General features: G+C 32.8%; 2 protein-coding genes, 1 long non-coding RNA gene and 1 other non-coding gene across 4 annotated transcripts in view; 1 reads left to right on the top strand and 3 right to left on the bottom strand.

The window, feature by feature from the left end:
• Positions 257–20,740, bottom strand: part of LOC109360748 — a 24,443-nt gene continuing 3,959 nt past the window's right edge. Inside the window, exons 2-3 of the long non-coding RNA XR_002109214.1 lie at positions 16,470–16,474; positions 257–318 (exon numbers count right to left, since the gene is read on the bottom strand). This is a non-coding gene — a long non-coding RNA (uncharacterized LOC109360748). The remainder of the gene's footprint in view (positions 319–16,469; positions 16,475–20,740) is intronic.
• On the bottom strand, positions 386–5,979 carry LOC109360747 (switch-associated protein 70). The gene is made up of 10 exons (XM_019605832.1): positions 5,847–5,979; positions 5,638–5,745; positions 5,180–5,241; positions 5,008–5,091; positions 4,862–4,893; positions 4,672–4,753; positions 2,965–3,193; positions 1,479–1,706; positions 1,111–1,403; positions 386–886 (listed from the first exon to the last, which is right to left on the bottom strand). Exons 1-10 carry the CDS (start codon positions 5,871–5,873, stop codon positions 550–552), a joined length of 1,482 nt encoding a protein of 493 aa, XP_019461377.1. The 5' UTR covers positions 5,874–5,979; the 3' UTR covers positions 386–549.
• LOC109360746 (anaphase-promoting complex subunit 5) lies at positions 7,307–16,030 on the top strand. Its single transcript, XM_019605831.1, has 20 exons — positions 7,307–7,674; positions 8,289–8,451; positions 8,615–8,736; positions 9,151–9,400; positions 9,635–9,812; positions 9,918–9,996; positions 10,096–10,181; positions 11,477–11,603; positions 11,735–11,767; positions 11,928–12,176; positions 12,461–12,538; positions 12,629–12,891; positions 13,375–13,434; positions 13,564–13,631; positions 14,009–14,114; positions 14,214–14,355; positions 14,470–14,568; positions 15,022–15,286; positions 15,400–15,467; positions 15,787–16,030. Exons 1-20 carry the CDS (start codon positions 7,504–7,506, stop codon positions 15,949–15,951), a joined length of 2,772 nt encoding a protein of 923 aa, XP_019461376.1. The 5' UTR covers positions 7,307–7,503; the 3' UTR covers positions 15,952–16,030.
• On the bottom strand, positions 16,377–16,448 carry TRNAE-UUC. The gene has a single exon. It is a non-coding gene; the product is annotated as a tRNA-Glu (tRNA).

Genomic DNA, 20,740 nt, shown 5'->3' with positions numbered 1-20,740 from the left:
CAACTTGCATAACATGTATTCATGAGGGCCTATTTAACTGCTTAAACATTTTCTAGCCAAAGTCTTGACTATTTAAAAGTCTAACATGACCTATAAACCTATTCAAAATGAGACAAGTAATTAAGTTAACAAACTTAAATGATACAAACAAGAAATCAACAATGGATATGCTCTTAGTGGTTTTTATAATTAAATTCATTGCAGAAGAATTTCTATATGACTGCATATCCCATCAACTTTTGTTTAACACGCTTTGTTAGTTAATCAAATGTAACTGTTACATGTCACAGAAAGTTTACATACCAGCTAGTTTGTATACTACATCAAGACATGTCTATTTCACCGAGTCTCTCTCCGAGACAGTACCCAAATCGTTATGTTATGCGAAAAGTACCCAGTTTCAGCCATTCAGAACAGGTCATACCACAGATTGATTAGGAAACTGACAAAATGGTAATCAATAAGGTTTACATGCTCACCCAACAAAACAGTATAATTACATTCCCTACAGGTGAAAATTTCTATAATTTTGTATAATATTGGATAGCATCAGGGCTGATGGAACGAATTTGATCCTTGTTCATGGTGATGATTGGTACCTGGCTGGCTAATCACCGGAATATCCAAGCTGCTTTCATCAGTTTCAGCTGCTACTTCCCTTACATCTGCTACCCTTGCCTCTGTTGCCTCAATATCATTCCATTCGTTGTCTCCAACGGGCCGAACGTTCACCTGATCGTTCGCCATGTGAACAACACTCTCTGCAGGGATTTCTCTCGAAACACTTAGGCATGCTTTATCCACATTCTCTTCTGTTGGATCAACATGCTTTGTATCTGAGCATGACTCTGTCTTCTCAAAAACTTGACTTGTATCAATTTGTTGCCTGTGAACAAGAAAATATATCTTTATTGGCAACTCCACATTCCGTAGCTAATATACACATTCAACCTCGATAAACTCCAAAAGGACAAATTAACCATCCCAAATTTCCTTTTGTTTCCCTTAATAGCATTTCTATCTTCATAATCGATCATGTGAGAAAGGAAAAGCAAACTATTGAAGACCTAATTAATGAAATTTCATGCAAGGGCTAAAGAAATGCTGAACCTTTGAAGCTGTGCTTGTAGTATGTTCACATATGCAAGAAGCTCCTGCTTCTCTTTTATTGCTGCCGACTCTCTCTGTACAGCCTCCTTTATCCTAGCTTCAGCATTTGTATCTGCATTCCTAACCTTTTCTTCTGCCCTTACCACAGTTGCTTCTAAGATCACATCATGCTCTCTAGCTTTTGCCAGCTCGGAACGCCACATATTTGCCTCCTGTATAGCAGCATCTCTCTGCTTGGTTAACTGCTCTCTTTCTTTGCTTAAGCCTACTATCCTTTCTTCAGACTCTTTTAGCTACAAGTGTAAAAAATATTGAACCATTCAAGACAATTTCATCGCTAGTGACACTCTTATATCACAATGGCATACCTTCTGCGAAAACACCTCCTGCTGCTTGTCAGACTCTTTTCTCAAACGCTCAATTTCTGCATAAAGAATTCTCCGTTGCTCATCCATAGTATGAGCAGCAGATGCTGCTGCCTCAGCAGCTTCAGCAGTCTCAGATAGTTTATCTGCTATTTCTTTTATAGTTGAATCACGAGCACGAAGGTCTCGAGCCAAACTCTGTAGCTCCTCGTCCTTAACTCTTAGTGTTTCCTGTAAAGTAGAGTAGGATCTTCAAATCTAAATTTAATGCAACGAAGAACCATAAAGTCCCGTGAAGATAATAAAACATCTGCATGCAGATGATCCTAGTCAAATTGAAAAAAACTTCATTTTGCTATTTATATCAACCATCCTCATTTCTACTTCAAAACCCGTCACTAGATTTTCCCACGCTTCAAAATCCATCATATGTAAATAAATGCATTTACAAACAATACAATAACAAGGAATGGCATAATTCTATTGTTTAATATGGCATAAAAAAGGCATCGTCATAATTCAACAATGGCATTCCACCATATCATGTATCCTGCCACAACCATTATTTAACGCCTTTAGTATGACCACTGCCACTGAAATCACACAACAAAAACTCTTGGGATTTCTTTTCTGAAATCACGACTCCACTTATTGGGACTGAGAAATAAAAACATAGGTAAGATATATAAGATAATTATGGTTAAATGTCAACGTTTAAGTGTAAAGACCCTAGCTACTAACATTAAGGTTTTAATTATATGTTCTTAAGTTTAAACTATTATTATGAAACAAACCTGTATCCTTCCCCCTCTCTTAAACTCTCAATCAATGATGACTCTAAGAGTTAATTCAGGATGCATGAAGTAGTTGGACGTATTAAAAAACACGAAACATCTAACATGATGTGGAAGGAAAGATGAAAGCACAAAGGTTTCAAATATTTAAAATTTTGACAGATCAATAACCTATAGAAAGACTTGTCAAAACCTAAAATTTGATAGCAAAAATAGTATTCCCTACGTTCCTTTATCTTGGTAGGAAAACATAAGAAATCTCGTCCCAAATGAAAGTTAAAATAATAAATAAAATATCTTGAAAATGGTATACTATATCTATGATTGAAAAATTAAGGAAAGACACAGTAAATTACTATATAAGAGAATATTTGGTCCACTAGTAGTGAAAGAAAACAATGGTGAAAATCTGTGTGATATACATTTGTAATTAATGAGTAAATCATGCACTATATTACTTCTTATTTTCTTTAACTTTAACCAATATAATGGGACGGAGGGAGTATAATCCAAAGAGTGAAGAGCAAGCTTGGCTTTTAGAAGAAAATGCACAGTAAGCAAAACCAGATTTTAGTCGAGGTATTCCATCAAGAATAAAGAAAGAAAAGGGAACTAACTATGATTCTACTGTAACTTTACAAATGATAATTATGCATTGAAGCACAAAGATGGAATAAACCAGGACTAGATTGTACCTTCATGATTGTTAAATCATCCATAGGACCATCAGTAGTCTTATTTGTCATAATACCCAAAGCATTTCGCAAGGAAATCTGCATTGCTGCTTCGATTTCTTTAGAACATTCCAAGGCTGTTGAATTGGCAGCAGCAACAACTGTTGCAACAGTTCCTAATTTTGTAGAACCATTCCCACTTAAGGAATCCACAGCTTCTTTATGGGCTTTCAGCACCAACTGAGTTGCACTGATTATCAGATGTTAAATAAATCAGGCAAGGAAATAACGACAATAAGTTCTGCAAAGGGAACTTCATACAAATTGATCCATCATGGCAGAAGACAAGAACATGAGATTAGAAAATTAAGAACTGAACTATGGCATACATTAGTATTTTGGGGATGTCTGTTTGCGAGAAAAGACACTGTTCATAGCAGTTAGAAAATTATGAAGGCCAGATACAGCAGTAATGAACTCCGATAATTTCAAACATGATAAAGAAGTATGACTTCCATAAACAAACAATTTGAAGAAATTAGTAATTATCTGTAAAACTCTTAACAAGTGCATTAGTGCTTTTGGCTTCGAGCATATTTAGTCCCATGTTTGTTCAAGCATTCAACAGATAACATAAAAGGACTCAACTAATCTACCTCCACCCCTAGGCACTTCCTATTCAACCCTGGTGATCCAAAAACAAATCCTACATATTGCAGCTATTGCATACTTGAAAGCTGCATCAGAGAAAAACTAAGAAATTTACAATTTCTCCAACTAAAAATCATACCAAATATTATTCCTATTCTATCATTTGTCTCAAGCTGCAAAAAATTTCAAGATTCTCGTACCTCTTTTATATATCTTCCACAGTCCAACTCATATGTTATGCATAAAAAGGGAAATGGCCCAACTATCTTGGAGTTTTATCTCGATAACCAATATCTAGAAACTTATCAGTTTCTTAATTTAATTGTTGTTTGACTATTGTAAATTTGTAACCACTGACAATAGTACTTGGAACAAAGAATGTGGAATTGGTGAAGGAAGAAAACAAGTAGGAGATGCTGGCTCAAGACGTTGGATGGTGAATGGACAATTTTAACAATTTAAGAGCAAATAAAATTCTTCAGCCATAATAACTTCAACAAAAGAGTACTAATGGATGAAAACATCAGAAGCTTTTAGGGGTGAAAAACACCATAAGAAATAAATAAATTCTCTTCCTCATATGCCAAAAGACAGGTAGCTTCCCAAATTCTTCCACTTGTCTAAAATAATAAATTGCTCCAGATAAATTTACTACCCCACAGGAAAACCTCCTATACAAGTATACATGTATATCTCGAAATGTGATGGTGTTACACTTTAGTTGTGAGGATATGGGTTTGGACTTCTAAGTGCCAAGTATCTCCAAGTTTCATTCAATTTATTATGGAACAACTAACCCAACATTTAAGCTAGCATAGTTAGATAGTATTACATTCTCAAGCCACACCCCTCTTAACATTTAAACATCATATAAAATTATAAATATATGTTTCTATATACTTCTTTTTTACCCAAAATTTTTGATACTACTATAATACAAAATGATTTTTACCATATACGCTAATATTTCGATATATTGCACAACGACATAACATAAAAATTATCAGATAACATTCCATGGAACTCGGCTAAAAAAGAAAGGAAAAATAGACTGAAGTGTCGGATTGTAAAACTTACTGTAGAGTTGACACCCATGCTCTAGCTGCACCAGGAGTCTCCGCACAGAGGAAGTAATCCTTTTTTTGCGGTGTCCCAATATCTAAAGGAGAAAGTTAAGAGGTAACAAGTAGAGAGGGTTTTCATTAATTTGTTAAATTGATTCTCAAGGCTAGAAGCCTACAAGTGATAAAAGTGACAACAAGGATACAAATGCAGCACCCATCATACTTCGGCAGCCCACTGAAACACAAAAATAAAGGAAGAATATATCAAAGGGTGTAAAAAATAAACTTCATCCAGCATAATTACATCATCCATAGCCAGAAATTAGTAAGAAGGAAGCACAACTCTTACTGGAAATTCACGGGAGATTCAGTGATCGTGCTATTTGCATCAAATGTAATGGTTCCCTTAACAGTTGGCTCATTTCTTTTGGTCCTAATTCAATAAAAACATCATAGAAGATTAGTAGCGAAAAATGTTTTACAAACCCAAAGACAAACATCATATATACACCTAAACCTACTTGTACTCCATTCTCCCCGTTGTTGGATCCAAGATTACCCAACGCTCGTTCCATTTTCTCAGCTGTAAGCACAAAAACGATTTACATTAGGTAGCCAACAACACAAAGGGAAAAAAAGCATAGCACATTCTAAAAGCATCAACCAATCAAGGCCTCTCTTAAAGAAAAAACAACAAAATTAAATGCTAATAGTATCATAATTATAAAACCCCAGAATACGTTGGAATAGTGAGATAATTAGAATCAGGTAAATGTAATAAAAATTGGAACTTGGAGAGAAATTGGAGAAAAGAACAAAGACCCAATAAAGGGGCACTAGTAATTAAACAATAGTACACGATTCTCTACTCTCTAGTGAATGTTGATAGTGAATAGTTATACCCAATTGATCATAAAAGCTAAAAACAATAACTTTATTGAAATAAATATTAAAAGGTGAAATGGAGGATTGAAAATACAGTTTCAGATCTCTTGAGAAGTGGACCCTGCAACAAATTTCTACCAGAAGCAGAAGCTAGCTGGCGCTTGATCTTCTCTAAGCTATTTTCTGTGTTTTCAACATTTCTCTGTATCATTGCAATTCAGCAGCAAAATCAGTCAGTAAATTACTACAAGCTAATAAGGATTTCATAGAGAGAGATAGAATAGAAAGAGATGAATTGGTTACCGGAGGAACACCATTGGAAGAAGCCATAGCTGTGTAGATCAAGATTTGTATGAACCTCAAACACAAAGGGCTTTTCGTTTTTGGTGATTCTATGTAATTTCAGATTTATGATCCTTGTGGGGTGGTTTTTCATTTGTTGGGGCTAGCCTGGGATTTCTATTTATTGTAAAGTATCAAAATGAATATATGGTATATTAATATACATTAAATGTAGTTGTATGAGCTATATATATATATATATATATATATATAACTAAAAGAATAAAACAAAAATCAATACTTGAGTGAGATTTAAAATAAGATCCTCTATAGTATTGAAAAGTGGTACATGTTTGTTTGATTCTCCTTAAGCAAGGTATCAAGTTGGTTCAAGTCTTGTGGATGGAAAAATCCATGTTCAATTATTGGACAACACTTATTGGGAGAGTCAACCATAAACATCAAAATAGATTAGTTTCTCACCCAAAAAATAGATTATTGAGAAATACATTTGATAGTACCAAAAAATATCTTACATAAACTAAATGGAAATGGACAACGAAAATTATAAAAGAATAAATTAAGAAAAACTTATATATCAATATTTTTTTGTCAATGATCATAATTTATAATAGATTATTATAATACATTATCATGCTATTGGCATTGGTGTAGGTCATCGCCATCACATTCATGAGCTTTAACTTTTTACTTCAAAAAACTTTTTATTCCAATGTGTTAATTATATTTGACTTTCTTTCAACATAAAACTTTAAGCCTTTCAATGTGTATTTGATACAACCGAAAAAAATTAGGATAGAGTATATAATAAATAATATTATGAAGTTTATAATAAATTGTAAAAAAATAGGATAGAGTATATAATAAATTGTAAAAAATACATGTATGAAGTTTATAAAAATAATATTTATTAGGTAATTTGGGAAGGTCATCAAGAAAAATAGGATTAAAAAATAATCTTGAAAAATGCAATCTTCAGCTCCCTTTCAAAGTTATATAAAGTTATTTTACAAGCTATACAAAAAACTTTAGTTTTTTGAAGGAAAAAAACGCTAAACATGACCGAATAAAAAATAAAACAAAATACATTGTCAACTAAGCAGACATCATGGGTGTTAAAAAAAGAAATCACTGATATGTGTTGTTTAATATTGAGGAAAATATGTATACACCGACAGTATAAAAGTTTTTTACACTGACACTCTATTATCTATCATTCATTTGTTAAAATGTTTGACTTTTCACAAAAAGTAATCCAAATGAAGGGTAGATGATGCACTGATTGTGCATAATTCTTTACACTGTCAGTGCATCAATATTACACTCATTAATATTTAGTGTAATGTTTTTACACTATCGACGAATCATCTATTATTCATGTGTTAATTACTATTGACTCTCAAACACAAATATAATACAAATCAAGATGAATAATATTGTAAACTTATATTGAACATTTTAAATTCAATTTTCATATTTGAAATACCTGTTTGTTCTTCCCGGTTCAACTTTGAAATTTTAAGCTCACACTTGGTTCGTTTGTGGTGCGTTCCCCACCATTTTCATTCACACTAGCACCGAATCCTTTTCCTCACAATCTCAACTAAGCATTTTATCAAACACAAAGCAGGCACAAAAAGTATCACTGATTTCATCGATGGGTGGAATATTTAAACATGCAGGTACTTTTGCAATAACGCCTCACAAAGTATCACTCTGCATTCTCCTCAAGATCTATGCTCCACCTTCACAAATCTCTGTTCCTTTCCCTTTCTCTTCTGTTCCTCAGCATAACCGACTCGGATTGTTCCTCTTAGCACTCACCAAGGCAAGCTCCCTCTTTTATTCATAACAATTTTACTTTTATTCTCTTTATGTGATCCCTAAACGTTCACTTAAAATGGAAATTTCATTTCGATTTTCACATTTTTACTTGTAACTTAGAAAAGTGTTACTGCGTATGGAAAGATGATTTGAATTTATCATATTCTAGGAAGATCGTTTTCTAAGGCTTAGTTGCACTTGTATTTGTATGTTGTTAGTTGGACTTGTATGTTGTACCCAAAATTTGATTGTGGTAGAAAGTTTTTGTTCCTAAAATATGTAATTAATTTCCCCCCGGATAATTGTTTTTAGTAAAGCTCAACCAAAGAAGCATATGAAAATCGAAAGTGTTTTCTATAGCTATTTTAGAAAGAAAAAAAGGCTAAACAAACGGTCTTGCATTGGGTTTTATGTTATTGGGTTATTCAGGGTTTGGTCATATACTTGATATTATAAAAAAAGAGTTGATTTTTCTATCCAGTTGTAAAATAGTGATTTGCCTTGTCCAAAATGGTGACTGTGCAAATGGAAGGGGCATGAATTGAATTGTTTTTGCCATTCATTAATATTCTCAAGGATCACTTTTTAATAACATCCATTGAATTGTTGGTTATGCAGTCCTGTGATGATATCTTGGAGCCAAAATTAGATGAACTCATCCACCAATTGAGAACGATGACCCAAAATTGGATGGCATCTTGGATCATTGATCAGCTGATGAGTAGACTATCAGCTATGTCGTCACCTGATGATTTATTTAATTTTTTTAGTGATATTCGAGGTGAGTTGATTGGCATTAATACTACTAGCATTCAACTTCTGTTCACGATTTGTCTAGTTTTATCACTCCCTTTATCTTTGTAGTTTATTTGTGTCACGGTTGGTTATTGCTTATTCATTAGATTGAATTTTCAGAGCATTGATATTAAGATGTCATCGTTCAGGAATACTTGGGGGTCCCGAATCTGGTGCTGTTGAAGATGAACAGGTTATTTTGGACCTGAACAGTAACCTTGGAATATTTCTCCGGCGTTGTGTACTTGCTTTCAATTTTCTATCGTTTGAGGTATGATTGTTATCCATGTCAATAAAAAATTAGGAGAACGTGCTACACTAAGCCCAAGAAGTTGTTTTCTCCAATGCTCCATAGCAAGATTGCATTCATTGCACACTTTGCCTTTAAATAAGTTTACATTGATATAATTATTATTTGTGGAGTGGGAACTCAACTCCTGATTTCCTTTGTTTTCATGATGAGCAAGTTGCTATTAGAAATTTAACATCTAGTTTTGTGTCTCCAGTGAAAGTATTTTTTTTCTTGGAACTTATGCTAGAAATCCCTTAGCTAGTATTGTTCCCATGAAAATTTCTCACCTTCTCTCTCTCTCTCTCTCATATATTTAGTTTATTTGTGCAAAACTTACTTTTTTTCTTTATAATGAAATCTTATCTTACTTGTTACCTTAATTTGAATGTGCAGGGTGTATGCCATCTCTTGACAAACTTAGGGATATATTGTAAAGAAGAATTCTCTAATTGTCCTCCTTATGAAGAACCTAGTTTAGATGGTTCTAGTAGTAATCTTGAGACATATTCAGAGTATGAGAACATGGACCTGGAGAACTTTGTCTATGAAAAGGTTTCAGAAGAAATTGAAGCAAGAAAGGAGGCTAGTGAAAGAGTTCCTTTCCATCTTCATGCACCAAACACATTTCTGGGTTTAGTAGATGGTATAAGCATCTAACTTTATTTGGCCACTTTTTTAGTGTTTTTCTCTAGTTCTGAATCATTTAAAAGATATTAAAAGACCCATATTTTACCATTTAATTAATTCCCAATTTTCTGTTTTGACACTTATTTATCCCCAACTTCACTTTTGGGTTTCTCAATATGTGCTTTTTCTTTTAGACACACTGTCTGACATAATGTAACTGCACTGATAATGGCGGAACTTACATGAACAGATATTGATGTGCCTGCCGATTCCGTATGCACACAGAGTGAGAAAGTGAGAATAGCTAGTCCTTATGGAGACCCTCCAAGTAACATGCTACAAGATATTGATCCCTGTAGTGCGGTATTTCTGCGTACAACCTGGCAGGTACAGGGGTACTTACAAGAGCAAGCTGATAGCATTGAAAAGTAAAGATCTTGTAGCCCTTCAACTTCTCTGTATCTATTTTTGTATTAACTTTTGTAATACTTCACTGCATATGTATTAACTTTCAGGTTTTATTGATGTTGCAGGAATGGCAGCACTGTCTCTTTGAGTGGGTTTGAAAACGTTTTACGGCAGCTACAAAAGGTGGCGCCTGAACTACATCGTGTAAGTTTAGTGGGTTATTCTTACATTTTAATATTATTCATTCTGCCATTTTTGTTTATTTTTTTAAGTTTGCTTCAATTGAGTTTCACTTCCATCCAGGTGCACTTTTTGAGCTACTTAAATGGCCTTTCCCACAATGATTATATCGTTGCTTTGGAGAGTCTTCATCGCTATTTTGATTATAGGTAATTGAACATTTGAACTATTAGTTCTTTATCCAGTCTCTATGGTGGCATTGGACAATGTTTTGGTTGTCAAATTTTCATTTTATAACTAACTACATAAAAAAAAAAGTGGAAAGAAGGCACAAACAATTTGCCTAATGCCCATCATGTAGATCATATTTCCCTCCAGGTATTAGTGGAAAGTTTTCATCTTGCTGTCCTGCTGCTTATGCGCAGGAGAAAAGGGGCCAATATACCGGGAAGATATATCACCTTGGCTCAATTATTGTAACTCAAGAGTCAAACCATTGTGAATTATGGTCCATTTTCTCTTATTGATGTTTTGAAGATGTGTTCCAAGTCAAAAGCCTGCTAATTATCTTTGCCATTGCCAGAAACAACTCTTGTTATTTCAATGTGTTTGGAAACGTTATGTAGAAGGCTTAGATTGTATGTTTAATAACAGCTGAGAATGTTAACTTTACCCCTTATACCACATTTGACTCTCACCCCCAACTAGTTTACACCATCTTGTTGCCTGTTGACGAAGGCCATCACTACCCCGCGTCCCTGCCTACATTCTACTTTTCTATAAGCTTTCACGAATTTTTTCATTTTTTGTGTGAATTCAGTTCTGAATTCTTAGTATTTGCCATTCTCTTCTGGACTTTCAGTTAATTAGAAGATGGGCCTGATGTGACTGGTCACACCTCAATTCTGATACTATCTGTATATGGCTTTTAATGCCTAGTAATATACTATGAACACATAAAGATAGAGGAAGTCACCGATTTTTTCCTTCACCTGTACCTAAAGGAACAATTTTTTAATATAGCATCTAAAAAACGAACTGTCACCAAGTAAACAAACATGCTAGTTATTAAAAGAATGCTATTTTCCTGCTCCATCTTATAAACACTGCAGTATAAGTGTTAAGATTTTGACTGCTATGATCCTATAATAACTTCATAGTTAAGCGTGTTTGGGCGAGAGTAGTACTAAGATGGGTGACCTAGTAGGAAGTCCTCTTGTTGCACCTCTTTTACCCTACTAGGACTAAGGTTTGCTTGTTGTTGTTGATCCTATATTCCTATCAAAAACTTACTGATGTCGATGATAGAATCTCTACATACGCAATTATAATGTTTTCCCTTATCATCATCTTTAGTTTTTGTCTTTTGTTGTGTTGAGGCCATCTATCACGAGAACAGTTCTTTTAATGTAAGAACAACAAATTTATACATACAGATCGATAGCCAAAAAAGGACCATTCATAATCTTTTACAACTGAACCTAGTTGTTTTGTTGGACAAAAGTGCAGGGACAGAAGGATTTGATTATATTCCTCCAGTTGGTGGTCATAGCTCTGGAAGATATGAAATTGCTTTATTATGTTTGGGGATGATGCATTTTCACTTTGGGCATCCAAAGCTGGCTTTAGAGGTAAGCTTTGTAAACATTTTAGTTCATGCTCCACATTTCTACCTGTTCTTTGTCATCATCTGGTTATTAAGCTAATATAATTGTTCTACATTTTTTTGTGTGCAATACTTATTTTGCTTGATTATGGTTAGGTTTTGACGGAAGCAGTTCGTGTTTGTCAGCAGGTAATTATATAAAAGTAAGGCTTGTTTATTCAATAAAATTATCAGCTTATACATGGCAAAATAAATGTTGGCAGCAAATGTTGCCATTTAAACGCAAATGTATCTTCCCCATATATTAGCAATATGTTGAGCTTGAAGACTGACAATTTTCATTGTACAGCACAACAATGATACATGTCTTGCATACACGTTAGCAGCTATCTCAAACTTGCTATTTGAAAATGGCATCTCAAGTACAAGAGGGATACTAGGATCATCATACTCACCTCTTACAAGTATAGGTATTTCGCTCTCTGTTCAACAACAATTGTTTGTTCTGTTGAGAGGTTCTTTGAAGAGAGCAGAAAATTTTAAGTTAAAACGGTTGGTGGCTTCCAATCATCTGGCAATTGCGAAATTTGATTTAACGGTAATGAGATTTTCTGACCACATCTTTTTCTTTGAACTGTTAATACTTTTTTGTATGGTACTGTACAATTGGCATACTATTTGAATTTTAACCATAAATGATAATGTAAAATATTTGTTGTGGTTTTAATCTCTAAAATATTTGATACTCAAGTATATTGTCTTGTTAGTATTTAGTATAGGAATATGGGAAAGATGCAAATCTTAAGACTTGTTAGTGGGTACTGAAACATGTTATTTTACAATATTTGGTGCTATTTTACATCAGTAGTATCTTCATTGCAGCATGTTCAAAGGCCTTTGCTATCATTCGGTCCTAAAACTTCCATGAAGCTCAGTACATGTCCAGTTAAGGTTTGCAAGGTATTAGAAATCTTATTGATTACTATTTGTGAGAGTTCCAGAACAAGAAAAATGGACTCTTAATGCATTTTCTTATTGTATGACTGGCAGGAACTCAGATTGAGTTCTCATCTGATTAGTGATTTTAGCTTTGAGAGTTCTGCAATGACAATTGATGGTGCTTTCAGTACCATGTGGCTGAGGAATTTACAAAAGCCAATAGGTTCTCTAGTTTTGTGTCAGGAGAATGGATCTGGCAACAATTCTAATGTTTCCCAGTTTTGTGCACAACCAACCTCAATTCCTGGATCTGTGCTGCAAGTGTTGGGCTCATCTTATATTCTTCGTGCAACTTCATGGGAGTTATATGGCAGGTAAAGTTGCTATCTGCGTTGTAGGTATAATTATATGAATTAGGGAAAATCACACTGACTTTCCCAAAAGTTTGATTTAATTACCTAGAGCACTCCTCTTTTTTCAAAAGTTACACCAATCTCCCTTATGATTTATGATATCATTACACTCACTGACCTATCCTAAAAAGGCAGTGAGTGTAACTTTTGAAACAAGAAAGGTGTCGGGTGTAATTAAGTCGAACCTCAAGGGAAGTGGGTATTATAATTTTCCTTTTGAATCATTGCCATGTAAACTATCATTCTATCTTTTTTAAGGTATTTGGTTCATCTTTATGTATACCATACAACTGCTTTTTTGTGTAGTTTTTTTTATCAATCCAGGGTGATGAAAGATACAGTTCTAGTTGCACATGATGCTTATTTTCACATTTTTGTAATATTTTAGAAGCCTTATTATGGATTTCATAATTGGTTTATTCATTTTGTTCTTAATGTTATTAGTGCTCCACTGTCTCGCATAAATGCACTGCTGCGTGCAACTTGCTTTGCTGATGCATCAAGGTAGCTTCTGAGCTGAACATATTACAGAGATCACATTCAAGTTCATAATTCTTCATTACCTTTGTTTATTTTAATTATGGCCACCATATTGTTAACTTTCTTGCATTGGCTTGTTCTTTGCTACCTCAGCTCATCTGATGCAGCAATAGCATATGTAAAGCTAATTCAACATTTAGCAGTCTTTAAAGGATACAAAGGTTAGATTGTTTGCATAAAATTGAATAGATTTATATTATTTATTTATATCTATTATATATTGCTAACTTTTCATTTATTTTGTTTTGTATTTGTGTATAGTTTGCATATCAGCAGCGTTAAACTTTCTCGAATTCAAGAAAGTTAAAAAATAAAACTTTCTTGAATCTTGAATGCTATATCACCAGAGTAACTGTTCGTGAAAAATAATATAATAAAATTTAATATAACATTAGTTAGTTGTTGTGCAAATTAGCTTTTGTTAATATGGTCTTTTTTCTTCACCGTGGATGTAGATAGAGGGTTAAGAGTTGCATAACTAAGTTCCTTTTCTTGCTTCCTCCCCCATTGTTTATTTTCCTTTTTTTTCTTTTTCTAGATGCCTTTTCTGCCCTTAGAGTAGCAGAGGAGAAGTTTCTATCCGTCTCAAAATCACAAATCTTACTGCTAAAGTTGCAGCTACTTCATGAGCATGCGTTGCATCGGTATGTAGCATGGTTCTATAGTTGCATTAAGAGTTTTGAATTCTGTAAGCAGCTGTGATTTCAGTATTGTTAATAACTTAGTTGAAAATCATCATGTAGTGGACGCTTAAAGCTAGCCCAGAAACTATGTGATGAACTTGGTGTTTTGGCATCACCAGTAACTGGTGTAGATATGGATTTAAAGACAGAAGCAAGCCTTCGCCATGCTCGAACATTGCTTGCAGCAAATCAATTCCGAGAGGTTTCCTATTGCTCTATGTACTAATGATAGTTAACTATATACATACAGTTGATCATATGCTATTTCACATGTCCTAACTCTGTATTTCATTTTCGTATAATGATTTGTTTTCAGGCGGCTACTGTGGCACACTCCCTATTTTGCATGTGTTACAAATACAACCTGCAAGTTGAGAATGCTTCAGTTCTTCTTTTACTTGCTGAGATTCACAAGGTATGTGATCATATTGTCTGATGCACTTGGTGATATATATAATGGTCATGCTAATTTTTTTGTTTTTTTATTGGCTAACTTTTATTATTATTACGAGTTTCTAATGAGTTACAATTTACTGCTAAGTAACATCCCGTTTCAATTCATCTGACCATATATGCCTAAACAAAAAATGACAATTGATTGCTATTCAGTAACATTACATGATAGACCAACCTCTAGAGGATGAAAATGAAATGAAGAGGGGGGAAAGATAAAAGATTACTAGAAATTATAGTGAGCTAAGGCTCGTGTAAATAATGTTTCTTTGTGCTTGTTTAAAAGTGCCAATCAGCATCACTTCTTATTCAATGGAAAATATTTTGTCAACTCATATCTAATTATGCATATTTGTCATAAACCATATCTGTACTGTTCGTTTAGTATAAAGTTTCATTTATTTGTTTTTATCAGAAATCAGGCAATGCAGTTCTAGGCCTTCCATATGCATTGGCAAGCCTCTCGTTCTGTCAATCATTTAACTTGGATCTTTTAAAAGCCTCAGCTACCCTTACTCTAGCTGAGTTGTGGCTCTCTCTTGGATCAAGCCATGCAACAAGGGCCCTAAGCCTTATCCATGGAGCTTTCCCAATGATTCTTGGTCATGGTGGTTTGGAGCTCCGCTCACGTGCCTATATTGTTGAAGCAAAATGCTATCTATCCGATCCAAGCTTCAAAGGTTATGTCACTGTGAATTATGTTTGTTAAACTATGCCATTCAAGTTTCTCCTCCTTTTCCCCCATTTTTTTTAAAACTAAATCTTCTTTTGCTGATTTAAATCTGTTTTCCAGTTTTTGAAAATTACGAGATTGTGATAGATTCATTAAGGCAAGCATCTGATGAACTCCAACTTTTGGAGGTAAGCGAACTCTCTGCATTCTAATAGTGTGTATTTTCCATTGATCCATTTTCATTCATTAGCCAAACAGTAGTACTGTCTTTCTACGCCAAATTTCACTTGAATACATGTGGTGATAAGCACAGCTTGACAGTGATGCTAACTTTTTATGCTAATGGAACCTGGAGTTATTCCTAGTTCCTACTTAGATAAAGAGTGACTGTTACAAACTTACAGTGAAAAGTGAAGTATGCATCATATATATACCTGCATGCATATGTTTATGTGGTACTTATTGAGTTCATTATTGTCATCATAAAATTACATGTTTGGTCCACAGTTTCATGAACTGGCTGCTGAAGCTTTCTATCTGATGGCCATGGTATATGACAAAGTGGGGAAATTAGATGATAGGGAAGAAGCTTCAGCTTCATTCCAGAAACATATCTTGGCTCTCAACAACCATCAAGATGAGGATCATCATCCTCTTGTCAGTAATTTTTGAATGTACTTTAAGTACTTTATCTGTATTAAGGTACTTTTGTACTAGAGTGTCACTAACTTAGATTACAAGGGATGAGATAAAGGCAATCAAAATTTATTAATTACATGATATCTTATTGAAAAGAATCATGTGAATGAATCAATATGTATTAATTATACAATACTCTATTAAAAATTTATGTGAAGCAATCATGATAAAAAAAAAGGAAAAATCAAAATTTGATGTTGATAACACAATTTAATAGTTGTCTATTATAGCTGCGAGTCCTACAATTTTTTAAAAAGTAATTGGTGCACCCTAACAAGTAACAACATGCTTCTATATTGAATTCATGCCTTCTCAGTTCTTTGCCATCAACTTATTATTACAATAACCAAATATAAAAGCATTGTTTATTATTATCTTCAAGATTTGAAAATAAAAAGTTCCGTTGCCGGGAATCGAACCCGGGTCTCCTGGGTGAAAGCCAGATATCCTAACCGCTGGACGACAACGGATCTTATGCTATTTAACTACACCTTTGCTATACATATCAATGTTCTCAAATCCACCAAGAAACAAAAGATAAATGTAGTTACTTTTTACTAATTACTTTTCAATAGTAGGTAGTGCTTTATTATTTAAGACCATGTTTCTCTTTCTCTATCTTATCTCTCATTCACTACAATCCTTTTGCAGAGATCAACCTTGATAAAGAGTAAGATTCATGATGCTTTTCTTTATAACTCATGATACAAGAAAGTGAGGAACAAGAAAATTTCTTATAATAAGAACGATATTTATTATTATTAATATTTACTAATACTTACCATTAAAAATATTTCATGCATAATATATGTTAGTGTGATTTTAAATGATTTGTCATTTTTATATTATTATTATATTACTATTATCTTCATTCATGAATTAGACAATAGAGATAAAAACGAGTATTTGGACTTAGAGTAATACATGCAATAGACTGGATTTATATGTTTTGACTCATAAGTAATTAAGATGAAAATAATACTTCATAATTATTATATCACCTTCAAATTTGATATTATGTTGTTAAGTAATGATATTATGTTTTTAATTTATTATTATGATATAAATTTATATTGATTAGACAATTTTTATTAAATAAGTTTTTCATCCATATTATGTTAATAAAATTATATTTTGTAAATTTTTAATTATTTTTTCTTCTTTTGAACCGTATAGGGATATTAGTTATTCAAATTTATTATCATATTTTTAGACACAAGAGTGGGTGAGTGACCGAAGAGGAGACGATCATCTATATGAGTCTCTTCAAACTTTACTAATCTTCAAAATCGGTCATACAAAAAAGCAAACCACCCCTGAAAGTTTGCATCCAGAATTTCGTATAATGACCATCATACACTCTTGAATTATGCAAATCCATTATTTCTGTTTTGGACCAGTTATTTAGTCCAAACTATAAGCATGAAAATACATCAAACTAGAACATCATTATTATTCATCTCATGTTTACTCACTCTCGTGAGTAAAAACAATAAATTTACAAAACATAGCTACAACATAGTATCTCTAAATTATTAGGATGAAATCTCTACATCTATATTATCATAATAATAAGAAGCAACAAAGTAGGTAAGTTATGAGAAATGAATGAAATATGGTAAGATGTTTGAGATTGATTGATGATGCATGTTGATCAGAAGTGGCCACCATAGCAAAAGTAGAAGAAACAAAGAGTGGAGAGAAGGACTAGAGCTTCAACAATAGATAGCATCTTGAAAACAATGGTGTCCATGATTGTGGTTTGAAGATGTAGTGGCTTCCACCTAAATGCACAAGACAAGTACTCTTTCCTCATCACCTTCTTCAACCACCAAAACCTACTCTTCTTTCTTAATCCCATAATCCACACACACTCTTTGTTTCTTTGGTTTGGTCTTTCAATAGAACTTGGAGAGTGAGAAAGGGTATATATAGGTGCACGTCTCACGCTTTTTGTACCACTTCATGTACTATCACGTTTGATTGGTTGAAAAAACTTATTTAAGTTAAAGTTGTAGTCATTAAATATTTTTCTGACAATCATATATCATATTATAAAGGAATGAGACATCAGATATATAGAGAATAGAGTATAAAGTAATTAAAAGGAAGAGATGGAAGGATGCTTCAAAAAATAAGGGAATGTGTTAGCTGTATGTGTATAACTGTATATCACTGTCTGGCCTTAACTTGAACCGTCATAAAATCACCACTTTATTTATCACTCTTTTTTCTCATATTTATTCTCTTTGGTCCCAATCATAAAAAATTATATAATTTGTAAATATTAATTATGACCCTCTTTTCTCATTTCTTTAATAAATTGTGAATGTATCATGATATATATATATCCCATAAGAAGGCTTTCTTGAAGGTGAATATACAATTAAGGAATAAGGAAAGTTTTGTTTATTCTAAAAGTGAGATTTGTTTTGATTGCCTTGTTTACTATATTATATTTTTCCCACCCAAAAAGTTGGAAATTAATCTTTGAGATATAGTCAAAGATCTAAGCATTGGTATGTCCAATTGTATTTTTTATATTGTTTTGTTTATTTGACATATAGATTATATTTATAATATATATATAAAGGTAAAAGGTGTAACGAAAATATAGATGAATATAATATTATATACACGTCTAAAATTTGGTAAAATATCTTCAACAAATTAAAGAATTTATTTGTTATATAATATATATATATATATATATATATATATATATTAGGTGTGTTTCATTAATTTTATGTATTATCTATGAATGTAGCAATAAATGGAGAATATTCCTTGTACTAGGTCTTATCATCAATTACATTTTCTATCTTGATGCATTGGCAAGGCAAGACCATGAAGTGGTACTTCACCTATTCATTTGCAGCTCAGACACAATAAGGCAATTTAATATATATTTGGTTAGTTTAATTATCTATAAATAAGGTAATTTAATATATATTTTTCTGTAATATATTTTTATTGACGCCAAAATAATTGAATAGTATGATAAGGTATTCGTTAACTCTATGTTTGTTGTTGATTTGTAGATCTTGCTTTTTATCATTTAGAAAGTATGGAACTTCTAATGGCTTCCTTAAATGATGACGTTGATGAAGATTGAGGCTGAAAACTAAGCACACCAAAGCTCACTGCCATAGCTAGAGGAGTGTGGGACGATTAACATTCAAGGGTTATCGAGATTTTCATGTAATATTACAATATGATTATAGCAAAAGAAATTGACATTTTCTTGTAATATCACAATATTACATTTAGATATTTATTCTATGGAATGGTTGATAGATGAAATTCTCAATATAAGAAGACACGTGTCCCAAAAAATTAATGTATCATATAAACCAAAATATTCAGGCATACATTTTGGAACTAGTATTAATAGATGGAAAAAAATATGCAGTGATAGCAATAGTTTCATCAATCTCTAGCAAATATTTTAATTCAACTGATTTGATAGTTTATAACTCATTATGACGCTTACAAGAAGAACATATAATATTGAAAAATTAACGAATAATTTTAACTTCCCTTGATGCAGCAATCAAAGCAAGTTGTATGTAATCTATGTGGAAAACAATGCCCATAATAAGCATAAGAACAATCTTTAAGAAACAATTTCTGTAATTCATTTCACTTCCCTCTTATATTACTTGCATTGTCACACCATTGTACATTAATGTTGAAATATCAAGATTATATGGAGAAAGAACACTACATATTGTTTTTTAAGAGTGATAGACAAATATTCTTAACATGCACTATATCAAAAAATGGTTCTTGTATGCAACTATTTTATCTACAAACCTCAAAGCAATAGTCATTTGCTTCCTTTATGATTCATCACATGATTAATTAATAACTACGTAAAATTTGGAATCATCAATATGTTCTGATATATCTTCTCACCTACTAGACATGATATTCCAATTTCTGAGAGGTATACTTTGAATTACAGGGAGTGCTCTCCAACACTACTTTTCCATGTTCATCATTAAATGATGCTAAGAGTTTTACCACTATTTTTTGATTGTGGGGTTTCATGATGACCTCTAAAAGCATAAACTTGTAAGGTAAACCAATGGATTGAATCAATAGTCATTCTCTGACGTAACCAATTTTATTTGATTTGATCACAACTTTGTACATTGAAGATATTGTATATGTGCTCAAATTGGTTCAACAAGTCAAATCAAGCATTCATTGTATTATTATGAGGTGAGCCACCAAGGTGAATAAGAAATGCACATTTCTTCCTAGTGTTGACTTTTTCCATGCTCTAAATCCTTTTCTAGTAAATATGTCAGATCCAACATGTACACTGGGTTTATTACTGAACAAATAACATGACAAATAATAAACAACAACATTTGCTATATTATACTCTAACCATGAAGGAAACATTTTGAACCAAGTGGGTTGAAATTGTTTTAAATTTTTATGTTTATTGAATGGATTGTCTTCAACATTACATTGATATGGACCCCAATTTATATAATCTCTCCAAATATCATCCATTTGACTCACTGAATACTCCTAAATTTGAGGGCGCTTTCCAAGATCATGTTCTAAATAATTAATATCACATTCATCAATTGATATTTTTGATCCTTTGAAGGTTGGTCATCTGCTTGAACCACAAATGAAGAAAAAATTGAAAGAGAATAAAAATAAAATCATACATGTGATTTGGTTTGAGATTTGAAGATGATAAATTTGGTGAACACAATTTGAAAAAGTGAGAAATAATATA

The sequence above is a fragment of the Lupinus angustifolius genome, chromosome LG11 (assembly GCF_001865875.1).
Source record: "Lupinus angustifolius cultivar Tanjil chromosome LG11, LupAngTanjil_v1.0, whole genome shotgun sequence".
In the NCBI taxonomy this organism is placed as follows: Eukaryota; Viridiplantae; Streptophyta; class Magnoliopsida; order Fabales; family Fabaceae; genus Lupinus; species Lupinus angustifolius.
This window is presented reverse-complemented; position numbering and strand designations above follow the sequence as displayed.